The 13,757-nt window shown below is 43.4% G+C and overlaps 3 protein-coding genes across 7 annotated transcripts in view; 1 reads left to right on the top strand and 2 right to left on the bottom strand.

The window, feature by feature from the left end:
• Positions 1 to 3,856, bottom strand: part of LOC120737518 (histone demethylase UTY-like) — a 35,063-nt gene extending 31,207 nt beyond the window's left edge. Inside the window, exons 1-2 of one of the 2 annotated variants that reach the window (XM_040038277.1) lie at positions 3,229 to 3,856; positions 3,027 to 3,090 (exon numbers count right to left, since the gene is read on the bottom strand). In XM_040038277.1, the coding sequence (XP_039894211.1) occupies positions 3,027 to 3,090; positions 3,229 to 3,407 (243 nt within the window). In that variant the 5' untranslated portion in view covers positions 3,408 to 3,856. The remainder of the gene's footprint in view (positions 1 to 3,026; positions 3,091 to 3,228) is intronic. The other variant, XM_040038278.1, reaches the window with a different exon arrangement.
• Positions 3,857 to 3,990: 134 nt separating this feature from the next.
• Positions 3,991 to 8,763, top strand: LOC120737520 (FUN14 domain-containing protein 1). 3 transcript variants are annotated; one of them, XM_040038281.1, is made up of 5 exons: positions 3,991 to 4,318; positions 4,729 to 4,897; positions 6,489 to 6,564; positions 7,065 to 7,199; positions 7,480 to 8,763. In XM_040038281.1, the coding sequence occupies exons 1-5, from the start codon at positions 4,096 to 4,098 to the stop codon at positions 7,555 to 7,557; spliced, it is 681 nt and encodes a 226-aa protein (XP_039894215.1). In that variant the 5' UTR covers positions 3,991 to 4,095; the 3' UTR covers positions 7,558 to 8,763. The 3 variants fall into 3 exon arrangements, with proteins under 3 accessions (XP_039894215.1, XP_039894217.1, XP_039894218.1); XM_040038283.1 differs by having other exon boundaries at positions 4,139 to 4,318; positions 7,065 to 7,193; XM_040038284.1 differs by lacking the exon at positions 3,991 to 4,318 and adding an exon at positions 4,378 to 4,411 and having other exon boundaries at positions 7,480 to 7,557.
• A 1,057-nt stretch (positions 8,764 to 9,820) lies between these two features.
• On the bottom strand, positions 9,821 to 12,495 carry cenpl (centromere protein L). Of its 2 annotated transcripts, none has more exons than XM_040038280.1 (5): positions 12,401 to 12,495; positions 11,336 to 11,507; positions 10,984 to 11,238; positions 10,326 to 10,898; positions 9,821 to 10,243 (listed from the first exon to the last, which is right to left on the bottom strand). In XM_040038280.1, exons 1-5 carry the CDS (start codon positions 12,418 to 12,420, stop codon positions 10,169 to 10,171), a joined length of 1,095 nt encoding a protein of 364 aa, XP_039894214.1. In that variant the 5' UTR covers positions 12,421 to 12,495; the 3' UTR covers positions 9,821 to 10,168. The 2 variants fall into 2 exon arrangements, with proteins under 2 accessions (XP_039894214.1, XP_039894213.1); XM_040038279.1 differs by lacking the exon at positions 12,401 to 12,495 and adding an exon at positions 12,225 to 12,334.
• Positions 12,496 to 13,757: the final 1,262 nt, after the last annotated feature.

The following is a 13,757-nucleotide window of genomic DNA, read 5'->3' as shown; positions in this document are numbered from 1 at the left end:
TTAAAGGGAGGGTTAGGTTGGACGTACTATTACTTGTTTCAGACTAAACAATTCTCAAGATAAGATAAATAAGGACGATCATGACCTGCGATATAGGCAAAGCTACCTCTTACAGCCCAAGAACAAACATATGGAACTGGAATGAGCATAACAGACCCACTTTTGGCATTATTCATCATAAGACCAAGTAGTTTGTGGACACATTTTTACTCACTCAGTGGAAATACAAAAAGCTCTAATAGAGACAATCACTCATTACATGGCTGTGAAAGATGGGACTGGAATTACTGACTGATAACGCATGGTCTTTTTAGTAGCTGTGGGTACTGAGTGATTTGACGCTAGAGTAACCTTAATGCGAGGCAACAATGAGCTTCCATGGCCAATATCTCAGTTCAGGTCTACAGTTATCTAAACAAATGTCCTACAAAGACTTAGTGGCAGAAGTGTGGGATTCAGCTTCCAAGTGTAGCATGAATGGTGGCTGCTTTCTATCCTGCGTCCATGCTAATGACTCAACCAGTATGTAACAGTCAAACAGCATGTTAAATGTCTGCAACTAGCATTATTTAAGTTAATCCCTGTGGGAAAGAGCTGTCCTCTGTAAATGACCTTAACCATTTCAGAGCCGCAGCACAGCCAGCGCCTCAGACGAAACAGAAGAAGCGTCCAAATATCTAGCTTTCACGTGAGTGTGTGTGGACTGAGGAGAGCACATGAACTCCACCCAAAAAGCCATCAGCCACCCCACTCGAAGACCCTCCTTGCTGTAAGCATCTTGCCAACCGTCACACTTAAGACAGAAAAAAAAAAAAAAAAAAGCACACACCAAAGCTGAAAGTTTCTCTTCCACCTAGTTAGTCTAAATTTACGTCATTGCTGTCCGATAACGGGTTGTGATACAATGACCTAGTTCTGTCAAGCAACGTTAAACCCACTCACAAGTAGACCTAGCAACAGCGCGAGCGACACGACCAGTACAAAGTGCCAGACAGGGCTACTGTTCTGAACTAATAAGCTGCAAGTGGGAATGGAGATGTGAAACCCACCAAATCAGTCGCATGTATTCAACACAGAAAGCAACAAAATGAGTGAACATTGCTAAAGTGAGTGGCTCGTGAGCCCACCACATATGTGTTTGTTTGATGATTATTTTTGGGGGGAGTTGAGAGAACTATAAGGTAACCCCAAAACTTGTACTTATTTTCTGCATGGACAACAACGGTATCCCACATGCAACTCTCAATCTGGTAAAAATTTGCTGTGCATTACAGCTATAAACCGACTTAAATCAAATGCAGTGCTGTCAAACCTTAAATCCACATGGGAAAGGTTAACAGATCCACAAGTACTGGAAACTAACAGCATGCTAGAAAGGACCCTGCATTAAGGGTCCCTTCTAGCTTATATAAAATGTTTCTGAATCATGTCTGTTGGTTGTAGACAGCAACAAAGACACAGCTAACACTTTAAGTTAGCTGGACTGGGAAGCTGTCTATGGATACAGGGCAGTCTGTCAGCACTATAAAGAAAGACTGTTTATAATGCTGTCTCCCAATAATAAAAGGCACAATATCACCTGTTTAGCCCCTGAAACCAAAGCTATTTCCACAGGACCTATGACCAAACAAGACTCAAAGCATACATATGTACCACACTTAAAAGCAAATGCACTTTGATTCAAACATTGTGCATTAATTGCCTTCAGCTTGGAAGCAGAGCAGACTTCTCTTGCGTTCTGCTGCTAACGTGAAAGGAACACTTCCCAGGCATCCCACACCACCTAGTGAACAAGATTCACGGACCCCCCACCCACCCCGAAAAAAAACCAAACAAAAAAATATATCACGAGCTGTCAGCAGCACTGTCTTTCTCCCCATCTTCCACAGTTCTGCGATGCATTCAGAAGAGAGGGCTTTGCTCTTTGTTAGCCAAGCGACATGTTAGGCACACAGGTAGACTGTGCCTGTTCAACACGCAGCTTCGAGAGCACATGCAGAGTCCAAGCCAGGGCCAATGGAAACTGTAAACAAAGGACCGTGACACCACCTAGGTCAGCGAGAGGGACACGTTTTTACGGAGGGCCGAGACCCGTGAGAAAACCCGAGCCACGCTTTAGCGAGCACACGAACGGGTCCGAAAAATATTCACGGCAAATAGGTTATATAGCTACCAGTGTCACTCCGCCATGTCCCGCCATCTTGGACAGGCAAGCCAGCCATTAACGTTACTTGTAACGTTTGTCAACTCGTTCACGCGGACACCAAACACACACGCACACACAAATGAGCGCAGCAGGCCCCCCGAAAGTGTTTTAAATGGGCCAACGTAATGCCATAAAACACTCCAGACTGTGCCAAAGACGAGACGAAATGCAATTGCTACGGGCACCAGCTAACCTTACCAAATAACGTCAGTGGTGCACCCCGAAGAAAGCTACAGCCTTTCCGTTACTCCCACCGATGTTTTCGCGACATACGAGTACCAATGTGTTTGAGGTTGGGTGGGAGGGATATCTTAGCAGCTACAATTACACAATTTCAATGTGACAAAACTTTACTCATTATAGTGCAGCACCGTTTCCAGTATGTGTTACACAAATCCGTGACGACGTTGTCTTGGTAGTGGTACAAGTACACGGGGCTGTATGGGATAGCTATCCAGCTAAAGGGGAAGGGCGGTTTCCGAAAAAGAAAAGAAAAAGGAAAACATTAACATATGCTAACTTTACGGGCAAATGAAGGGAGCAGTAGCTAGCCGGATACACGGGCGGGCCAGCGAGACGGCGTTAGCCGCAGGTGCAGGGTCGCTGTTCATCGGAAGAGGGTAGCTAACTAGCGAGCTAGCTGCCTGGCTAAGAGGGGCTGCGGCTAGCTGGCCTTGGTCTCCGTAGCGAGAGGGCCACTCAGACTGGCTTGCCACTTGAAAGCAAATTCACCGCCATGCACGACTAATGACAGATTCAAGAGAGTCCCGTAAACTCGGGTGCTGCTCGGTTGCAAAATACATCCAGTTAGATTCACTACCTTCATCAACAGGGCCTTCGTTCTGGCGCCATCTTCATGAAGCTTCTGAAATCCAAACAGTGAGCTGCAAGCAGAAGACAACACAGGCAGCTCAGTATCACTTGCAGAGCGGCTCGAGGACAATATCGACATGCAAGGCAAAATAAAACGATCAATTTTCAAAGTGTGCGTTCGTGTGAGTGCATGGGTTTACTGTTCCGACCTGTCGATCCCAGCCAAACTATCCCTCTCCTCGGCTGTCAGTGTCGGAAAGTCCTCCTCTGTTTCACTCGCTTTTCCCGCCGCCATTTTCTTTCCCTCATCACCACTAGAAGAAGCCGAGCCGAGACTCCGAGCAGCAGCGCAGGCAGCAGCGGCGAGAGACACACCGCACGATTGCATGGAAAATCGCGACGCGGGGACGAACGGATCGCTCCGCCAAATCAAAGAAGGAAAACTGAAGGGAGCGAAACGATCAAAAACTTTTCTCCGGGATGAAAAGATGCGATTCGATGTAGTAAATCCTTTCGGGGGGGACAGAAGCGCTCTCCGGGTAGCTCCTCAAACGTCACATTTTTCATCACAAAGTGGTATCGTGCAGCTATTTGAATGCAAATAACTGAGTACAATATCCAAGATGTGAGTATTTGACAAATAAAACGCGTTTCGGCCGCGAAGATAAAGTTGTTATAATTGTGTCACCCAAGCGAACCCACGCGCCGCTCTGGCCACGCCCTCTCCCCCCCTCTCCAGCCAATGGGAGCGCGTGTATACCACCATATGACTTCCCTGCTATACTATTCTTTTATCTGAAATATTCGTGTTCGCTCTGCAAAACCACTAATTAAAAAAAAAATCCACCCTGATAAAATATTAAAAAAAATAAATACATATTTTTTTACGTGGCTCTCTTGTGCATGAACCATAGCACTGTTTTCCCGACAAATGCTCTAATTTTCACACGCTAAGACATCATCTCATATTCAGTAATACATATTGACACATGGGTGTCAGTTTTCGCTCATAGATTATTCAAAAAGTGACGGCGAAGCATAACTCTTTCCAATCCTGTCAAACCACGCGACTCTTTATGCACCCAACCCTTATTTTTATGACGTCTTCACAGTCAGACTTGCAGAGTTGCTGCATTTTATCAAATAAAGTTGTTAAACTGCTTGAAGCCCAATCAAGCAAAATGAAAGCATTTCAACTGACGTGGCAGCGGCATCATAATGTGGGCGTGGTTTATCTTTGTCAACATCCTGATGACATAACTAGTTTCTCCAAAATGGCGACGGCGGATGAGAGAGAAGGTTGGTGTTTTGTTTGTTAGAAATTATCGTTGTGCGATCACAATTCGCATTTAAATTCGTTTATTTTTTCCTCCATGCGCAATAATCGAAAAGGTACAAGGGCTTTATCGTGGCTCATACGTGCTTTTTGGTCTCCGGTAGCAGAACCTTCGCGTCCAGGCTGGAAGCCATTTGACGCTAGCCAGCTAATGTTAGCTTCCAAACTCATTTACATAGAATAAGACCCTCGGAGCCTGTGGAGGCTGGAGTGCTTTTGCAGTTAGGAGGACTTGAAGATTAAGTTTTGTTAATAGGACCACACAGGGTGCAAACAGTTCCTGAGCTGTTAGAAAATACACCCCGAATGTAAGCGAGGTGTAGCATATGCACATTGTAGCCCTTTAACTTTGTATTTCACTCCAATTTCATAGCGGGCCAGGACGACCCAGAGAGCGAAGATGAGGTTTATGAGGTTGTAGACCTGACTGAGTATGCCCGGAGGCACCAGTGGTGGAGTAGAGTGTTTGGGAACAATTCCGGCCCCATTGCTGAGAAGTACTCCGTGGCCACTCAGCTCATGATGGGAGGAGTGACTGGATGGTAAGGACTCGGGGTCTGTGTTCTCACTGGGACATATGTGGATCCAATTGGTGTTTAACACAGTAGCAAATGTTGGGCTATTTTGAACTTGGGACATTAATATGCAGAGAAATAATTAATGTGAGAACACACCGCTTACTGGTAGAGCTGCCATTGCTAAACCAATGAAATGATTGAGTGTATACATTAAAGGAAACTCTGTATGCCTTTACTTCCAAACAATATGTACGTATGCTGTTAGAGTGGCAGGTACTGTCTGTGTAGGTTCTTAATTGTCTTTGCCATAGTTTTCTACAGAGCTTGGAAAAAAGAAGGCAAATGGTGGAAAGAGCTGGGTATTTGACCCCACATGAGGTCTCATAGTGGTTTCACCCTTCATTGTACTGACCTGTGCCTTTTTTTACACTTTGGCTGGAGTCGGATGTCGTTGAGCCACAATTGATAACTCGTGTGATCGATAGTGGGGCAACGACCTTCAGGTCCACCTCCAAAGGGGACAAACCCCCACTGGGGGTTAATGGAGCGTTCCAGATTAAGCCGGAAATTGGGATTTCCAAGTTCCCAGTTGGCATTTTCACCTGGAACGCCCCCTGAACTCAGAGCAGCCGCACCAAACCCGAGTTAACAATCCAAGATGGAAGCACCGAACTGAAGAGTAATAAAACTTTTAATCTGTGCTGCCCCGTTGTGTAATCGTGTATCTGTTTTGTTCCCCCCCCCCCCCCCCCCACGCTGGGATGCACTCTTGAATTCAGGTTCCTGGAACGCACCATAAACACCCGGGACTCTCCACAGTTTGTTTTTAGAACTTGATGAGTGGTGAAACATCATAACAAGCCTTAAGAAGTCCAGTATCCCTTTTTTTCACACTCTCAAGAGTGGTGGGAGCCACAAGCCAATGTGCTCCCAAGTGCTGGCCCCAGTCTGAAATAAATGGCGAGGGTTGCATCAGGAAGAGTATCTGACATAAAATCTTTGTCAAGTTAGATCATGTGGATCATGAACAATGAGATTCATGGATATAGTGAAGGAGGACATGCAGAAGGTTAGTGTGACATACGAGGATGCTTGGGATAGGGTGAGATGGAGAGAGTTGATCCGCTGTGGCAGAAGAAGAATTGCGGTTAAAGATTCATAATGAGATAATGAGGTCGTTGTATAAGCAGTGCCTGTGAGCCAAAAGTTCCAGCCTCCAACTACTAGTTTAAGCCCACTGGTGACAGCAGACATCCCGAATAATAATAATAATAATAACAATAATAATAATGGTCATCTGTGAGAACAGGAGCCCCGGCCGCCTTTCTGTTTACATGGGGTAGCCAGTCAAAAGTAGCTCGATTTAAATGAAGGGTTAAATAGGCAATAGATGAACTGCAAAGCCTTAGTAATGATTCAGTAAAAGGACTAGATGTTGCAGTCCCTGATAATGCATTCCTTCAAATGGAGAAAGTATTGAGGGATGGCTACTATGAGGAAAAGACACATAATGACTGTTTTCAAGTATGAATCAGGCCCAGGGAAAACTGACATAATTGATTCCCCTTTAAATATTTTAAAGGAAGTAACCCACCCTTTCTCTTAACACTTACAGGTGTGCAGGTTATGTCTTCCAGAGAGTTGGGAAGATAGCAGCTACTGCTATTGGTGGCGGGTTCCTTCTTTTACAGGTAAGAGCACCGTAATGCTGTGATTGTTTAGGCTTAGTCGTTAAATATTTAGCAATTCTCCATCAAGAGTCATAGAGAAGTGCGTGCTTTGTAAGATTAACATAACTCCATTGACAAGTGAAGACGCCAGCTGTACGACATGACACTCAGCTGGTTGCCCCTCTCCACCACAGAAAGGCGAGCATTGTGTGTCAGCTGGCACTAAATGGACACAGGCCATCTGGACACTTACAGGGTGCTTCAGCTCCGTCAGTAGCATTATTTTGTCGCTTAAAAGCATTCTTCATTTTGCAAGTAGATTAAACACCCGTAAAGTTAGACACCCAGATGACTTGATTATCAGGCTGAACACAAAATATTTTTTTAAGATGATATCAGAGGCCTACTGTGGACACATGCTTCCAGAAAGGGATTCTGTCCTTCAGAGTGCAGAGCTGAGGCAAATATGAAGAAGGACAAAGTAACGCTCATCAGTTTTGTTTTGTTGTCTGTTTCTGCAGATTGCCAATCACAGTGGCTACGTGCAGGTGGACTGGAAGAAGGTGGAGAAGGATGTGAACAAAGCAAAGAAGCACCTGAAGAAGAAGGCAAACAAAGCAGCCCCAGAAATCAACACATTCATTGAGGAGGTAAAGGTACCTGGAATGAAGCTTGCTCTTTCTTTATTTCTTGCTTGTTTTTCTGCTCAAGCTAAATGCAATCTTCCTTTAATTTGTATTATTTCAATATTGGGGGGGGCATGTATTGGGGTCCATTCCCAAGCCAGCAGTGCCCTCTAGTGTACTCGTCGAGCTACTACACCTAGTAGCTGTGACACTGCAGGCTCAAGGCAAACCAAATCAGATGTTTTGAGGTGCTGGGGTCTGTTTTGTTTGTTAGTTCTGATTTGACTTTTCCCTCGTCTCTCCTCTGCAGGCGACAGATTTCATAAAGAGGAACATCGTCCTGTCCAGCGGGTTTGTCGGCGGCTTCTTTTTGGGATTGGCCTCCTAAAGGCCGCCGCACACACTACAATCTCCATTTACTGTGAATCATCACTTTCCTTCGCTTACCTCTCTGCTCCATGTGTGTTTTGATCAAAAGTGATCACGGGGAATTATGTTGAACACTAAACCACCTGTTCTGAATCAATCCTAGCTTGCTATTATCATTCGAGTGCTCATTTCAGAGGATGTGTGTGAGGTGGTGGGTTGGTAAGAGGATCGGGGGCGGTCGGATTGTACGGTGAACGATGCTTCCGAAAGCATCAAGCTGCTACAAACAAAACTTGGAGTGTCTTTTGTGTTTGCTTGTGCAAATGAGACTGTCCCAAGTGTTTGTCAGGTGGATTCTGTGGCATATGTGGGCGCCATTGTAAATATATAGCCAAGCCCCTTTTTCAGAGCTGTAAACAGACACGCACACAAGCACATACACACAAGTAAATATTATATAAACAGTATGGAAGGCGGCAGAGTGGGAAGGTAACACCAGCCCCCAGTCTGGTGCCTAGTTGTTGTTTTTTTTTATTATTATTAGTATAGCTGTACAGTTTGTCGGGGTCACATGCCTTTCAAAGCATGCTGGCAAACCCAGTTATGTTGGTTACACTGACTGGGGGGGTAAAGTAAAAAGGTAATTTTCCACTCTGAACTGGAGTCCATGTTGATAAAGAACACGTCATTAGTAAGTTTAATTTGTGAAGTATTAACCCCCCCACCCCCACAGTTTGTTCCCTAATTCCCAGCTCCACAGTGCCCTTAAATGAAGGTTCGAGCATCTGCTGTGCCCTAATTACCACCATCACAAGCCATATGCCCAAAGAGACACTGGTCCAGTGGTTACATAGCATAATGGAGCTGCAATTTTGACTCCTACGCCCCCGCTATTGTCGTCATGCATTTGATGGTGTGTGTAGCATTAACAAACAGCGATGCTGCTGTGTTGTGCTTCATCATGTTAATCAGCTATAGGGGAGTCCAGTTATCACACGTTGCTTATTGTCTTTTGGGTTTTTTTGCCCTTTCTACTGGTGCAATATACTGTAATGTTTTAGCTGGTTTTTTGTTTTTGCATCCAGCTGGTATTTTGTATGCTTGTGTTTGTATTTAATATGATTTTGATAACTCTTATTTCCTGGTTTTATGTCTCCTTTGAAGTAAAGTTGCCCTATGCTGTTTTAAATGATAGTAACATTAAAAAAAGGATGCTTTTCATTTAGCCTTTGTTGTTTTTAAGCAATCTCAACAGTCTGGCTTTGTGTCTTTGCAGTAGCTGGATTGATAAAATCTTAAACCTCAGATTTGACTGCATTTATCAGTTGGTAGTTTTCACTATCACCCGGGCTCTCTGCTGTAGCCTTGCATCAAATTGTTACCTTCCTACTTCAGTAAGAGAGATGATCAGAACTGGTAATGAATGCTGCAAAAATCTTATGAATTTACCATTAATATATTTATTTTAGCACTTTATACTCTCAGTGGTTCTGTGAATGAAAGAGGCATATCAAAGCGAAATAATTTATAGATTGAATATGCTTGGTGATTAACAGCCAACATATAGATAAATCTTTATTATTTTATAAAGCAACATTAGCAGAGTAAATCAGACATGGCAGCTAGTTAAGACCAAGCATGCAGACTGTAGCGTTATTCAGTGGTGTTATTAAGGTCCTGCTCACCATGTGCCACTTGTATTTGTTCAAACATGAGAACTTACATGAAATCCTACTTCGCAATACACCTCCACCCACCCCTCTGCAATTGTTGATGGTGTTAAACTAAATAAGATAATTGATAAGAAATTCATTAACCTTCTAAAGGAGCCACATTCTGCCTTATCTAATTTACCTGCATGTGTAATATGTGCACTGCAGAGATGGATAATAATGAGGTCCTTAGATAAAATATGGTCATTTTAAAATAATGAGGTCTCTGTTTGCTCCTACATTTGTTTCACTTTAAACTCCTAAAAAACGATCACAGGTGAGCACTGAAGCCCCACCCACCTGGTGTTTAAACTTTCTGTTATAAAGAGCAGCCAAGCAGATTTAAGTTGGATTAAAGGGCAGGACAATGGCGTTGACTCCTTTAGGTCAGGGGCTACATCAAAGCCCCTGACCTAAAGTTACTTTACTAACAATAAAAGCCAAAGCTCTCAGTCACACAGAAATCTAACATCTGCTTAGTTCCATTGTGACAATTTGCTTCTTTCTTTTTTTAATATCACTTGTTTGGTTTTTATTTATAACTATAAATGACAAAAATATACAAAGAGGTGAATGAACATGAATAAACATAAAATGTATTTACAAGAAGAGCGGACAAGAAACATTCAGATTTTATCCTCAATTTTTCATAATTACAAGCACAATCCTCCCTGTGCTGAGCTCCTGTAACGTCCCAGATCTGTAGTATGAAAAGGGGAAAAAATTAATTTAAAAAAGCCAGAAGCCACTAGCCTGTGGTGAATTCATGTAAAGAGGCTACACTGTTTGTTTTTGCTCATAAAAGGAAAAAAAAAAAAAAAAGAATATAAAAGCCATATTTGTTATTCCATAACAGGTTTTGCAAACTGATATTGCAGAATTTGCATTTCCTCTTGCTGCAAAGTCATTATTTTGTGCTCAGATGGGCATTTTGAGAAGGGCACACTCTGTCAGCAGTGATAGGGTTGTGAGGACATATCTGCTGTTGGACATCTGAAACAAAAGTAAACCAATATTATTAGCAGGTTCTTCTTTCATTAAAAAAATAAAATAAATAAAGCTCTGAGGGCAGTACCTTGACCCTGCCGCTGAACTTGGCTGATCCCAGTGCAGATGAGACCTGACTCAGGCGTCCTGCTGACAGGTCCAATCTGAAATGCCTGTAGAAGTGGCTCATTAGGCCCTGCATGAACCTCGTCACCTCCTCGATGTCAATGCTTCTCGCTGTCTCCTCCTCCTCCCTGCTCTCCAGTGAAGGGGTCCTCACACTGTTCCACAGCTCCCACGCATCTTGAGGGTTAACTGTGTAGGTGATCTGCAACGGTGGCTCAACCGGAAGAGTCCAAATCATTTTGAGATGCTGGATGCTGGACTCTATGTGGCAGTTAGTCCATAATGCCGCTAGCCACTGCAAGCAGGTCTGGTTGATTTCCAGAGGGCCAAAGCAGCAGTCAAAGGTCTGCTGAAACCAGGATTTGACCAACGAGGTGAGATTCTCAGCCCCACGGCTGCCAAAGAGCGGCAGACAGGTGAAGTCCTTCGGAAGCGAGTGAAGATATTCAGGATTGCCATTGATGCAGGTCAGCCAGCCGCTCCACACCAACTTCTGCGCCTCATCCTTCCCTGCAAACACCGGCTTTGAATGGATCTGTGATGGGAAAGAAGACAGAGTAAAGCCAGCTCATACTGTGCCTGAAAACCTTCTCCCTGCCTCTACAAACTCCTGTGCTTACCTGTACGAGGACCGTCTCAGCATCATCGTCTGTCTCTCCCAGCCCCTGCACCACAGAGAAGGAAACTCTGAAGCTGGTCTGCGCTCCCTCAACCTCCACTGCCAAACCCTGCTGCTTCTCTGCAGTAATAAATGCCGAAAGCTGCCTCGAGTAGCTCCTGAGCTGGGTGTGTCTGAACTGGTAGAGCGGTGTAACGTACGATAGCTGCCACTCTGTCTTCACCAGTAAGGCCAGATCCTCTGGATTCACCTTCTCCTTTACCAGGGAAAGAGCAGAATGCAAAGGATGGCGATTCCATGTTCTGTTCTCCAGATAATTAATATATTTAGAAGAGAAACTTGCATTGACTCACGGTGATATTGTGTGACTTTGTTCTTCTGCTGGTGTTGAGCCTCCGCGCTGTCCATCCTGGGGTGTGGCCGAGCTTTGAAGCAGCGCCTAAGCAGCTGCGGTATGACTGTCTGTAGCTTTTATTTTTGCTCCTCCTCTGAGCCACAATGCTGCCGATGGGAGTCCTCACCACACTGAAAAGAAAAATTAGTCAATCAATACATGAATTTAAAAAAATAAATCAAACATAAAGCAACAATCTCCAGTTAAACTTGTGCTTTGAACTAGGAAACTTTGAAAAGTAAGGCTTTTGCAAAACCTGCACTTCTCATGTGCTTAAATACCCAATTTATTAGACTTATTATAAAACAAATTACCATTCATTTCATACACAAACACCATTTCTAAATATACTATAGACGCATTATAGCCACTGTGTCAACACAACGTATTTATACTCAACAGACTGTGTACGGATGTGGACTTATTTTAAAGGTCAGATGCTCCCCTGTTTTAAAACAGCAGCAACATGTCAAAAAAGACCGAGGCAGAGCCAGCGGGCTAATGCTAGCATTAAAAAAAAAAAAGTCAAACTATCGTCCCGATCCTGTTTGGGCAATCCATTCATGTTTTTAGAAACGATGGAATGACATTTAAAGTTAAACTTTACACCGACTGCGCTTAACTAAACACACAAAAGCTTCAGTGCCCACTCCCTGCCATTTGTTTCATGTTGAAGGGTGAAAAAAGGAGCTACGACTGCAAAACGTAAAAATTTGATTTATTCCACTTCTTTGATGTGTAGGAGAGAAGCCGAACTGAAAAGTAGAGGTTAAAAAATCCTAAAATGACAAGTTTAACGTTGTATCAAGCCCGTGCATTTCATTAAATGCAAAACAACATTAAACCACCTAATTGCTGAATGTTGAATGGTGTTGGGGTCTCCGTTGTACGGACAACGACGGAAAATGCCGTTAAATAAACCAAAATGCGTCGTTGTAGCCATTGTTGCCATTTTCTACAAAGCATTTGCTTTGTAGAAAATAGCATTTGTATAGTGTAATAACGACAAAGGTAAAATTTCTACCTGTTTTGAGGTCGCTCCATGTCTCTGGCTTAGCGACAAAGACTAAAAGAAAAACCGGAAACAAATTTGAACATCGCGCTTTCACAGGAGCCTGCGCGTTCAGAGTCAGCCAATCACATCTACCCAAACAAGAAGTGGGATTTGTAGTTTTTTTCCCCCCTTTCACAATTTATCGAAATCTAAAACGTTTTAATTTTTTTTACTTTAATTTACACACACACACATATAATTTATATATTTATATATATATTTTATTATTTTTTTTAAATTGTATATATTATATTTTTTATTTTTACATTTAGCCTTTGATGGCTTATTACCGAAATACTTGCTGTGACTGATATTCTGAGGGGAAAAAAAGTAATTTTTACAGAGGAAAAAGCCATTTTTTTTATTTGAATATTGATGAGAAAAATATTAGAGATGACATATTTTAAATTCATATAATACATATATATACATACATAAAACAGGAAAAAATATATTATTTGAGATTGTCTATGAAGGTTCTCAGTCATCCAGGTCATCGTAGTCAAATGAGCTTGCAAAGAAAAGCGTCTGGACTTCTTTAAGTTGCTTGAAGAGGTTTCACCTCTCATCTGAGAAGCTTCTTCAGTTCTAAGGTCAAATGGTGGGGAGTCCCAGATTTAAACCTAGTGGGAGTATCCCCCCACAGAGGGACAAAAGGACCCCCTGATGATCCCCTAAAGGTGTGAAACTGGGTGTGGGTCCCAATCAGCCAGGGTTTCAGGTGAGCTCATTGTGATCAGACACCAGCGAGGGAGGATAAGAAGGACAGACGCAACAACATTGTCATCCCCTATGTAGCCGGTGTATCAGAAAAACTCAGGAGAGTTTTCTCCAAGCATGACATCCCGGTGCATTTCGGACCCAGCAACACGCTCAGACAGAAACTGGTTCACCCGAAAGACAAAACGCCAAAACACAGACTTAACAATGTGGTGTATGCTGTACAGTGCAGCGAGGAATGCCCAGACCTCTACATTGGAGAGACCAAACAGCCACTTCACAAGCGCATGGCACAACACAGAAGAGCCACCTCCACAGGACAAGACTCAGCAGTCCATCTGCATCTTAAGGATAAAGGTCATTCTTTTGAAGATGCCAATGTTCACATTTTGGACAGAGAGGACAGATGGTTTGAAAGAGGAGTGAAAGAAGCCATCTGTGAGCGACCATCTTTGAACAGAGGCGGTGGTTTATGACACCAACTGTCTGCCATCTATAATCCAGTTTTGAGTTCCCTCCCCAGACGCCTTAACGCCCTACTCACATCCTGGGCCATCTGACCTCCGGAATTCGCATGATAAGGTGGGGCCAGGTTTCTCAATGAGCT

This window comes from Simochromis diagramma, unplaced genomic scaffold (assembly GCF_900408965.1).
Source record: "Simochromis diagramma unplaced genomic scaffold, fSimDia1.1 OVJJ01000413.1, whole genome shotgun sequence".
In the NCBI taxonomy this organism is placed as follows: domain Eukaryota; kingdom Metazoa; phylum Chordata; class Actinopteri; order Cichliformes; family Cichlidae; genus Simochromis; species Simochromis diagramma.
Note: the sequence above shows the minus strand (reverse complement) of the source record. Positions and strands in the feature narration are given on the sequence as shown.

What these genes read in the sequence shown, in the direction of transcription:
- cenpl (XM_040038279.1), bottom strand. Translation starts at nt 12,328, where the DNA reads ATGGCAACAATGGCTACAACGACGCATTTTGGTTTATTTAACGGCATT. An exon ending in CAAAGTCACACAATATCACC is followed by an intron (nt 11,239 to 11,335) that starts GTGAGTCAATGC and finishes TCCCTGGTAAAG; the next exon opens with GAGAAGGTGAATCCAGAGGA. An exon ending in CTGAGACGGTCCTCGTACAG is followed by an intron (nt 10,899 to 10,983) that starts GTAAGCACAGGA and finishes TTCCCATCACAG; the next exon opens with ATCCATTCAAAGCCGGTGTT.
- LOC120737520 (XM_040038281.1), top strand. Translation starts at nt 4,096, where the DNA reads ATGCACCCAACCCTTATTTTTATGACGTCTTCACAGTCAGACTTGCAG. An exon ending in ATGGGAGGAGTGACTGGATG is followed by an intron (nt 4,898 to 6,488) that starts GTAAGGACTCGG and finishes TAACACTTACAG; the next exon opens with GTGTGCAGGTTATGTCTTCC. An exon ending in CATTCATTGAGGAGGTAAAG is followed by an intron (nt 7,200 to 7,479) that starts GTACCTGGAATG and finishes TCTCCTCTGCAG; the next exon opens with GCGACAGATTTCATAAAGAG.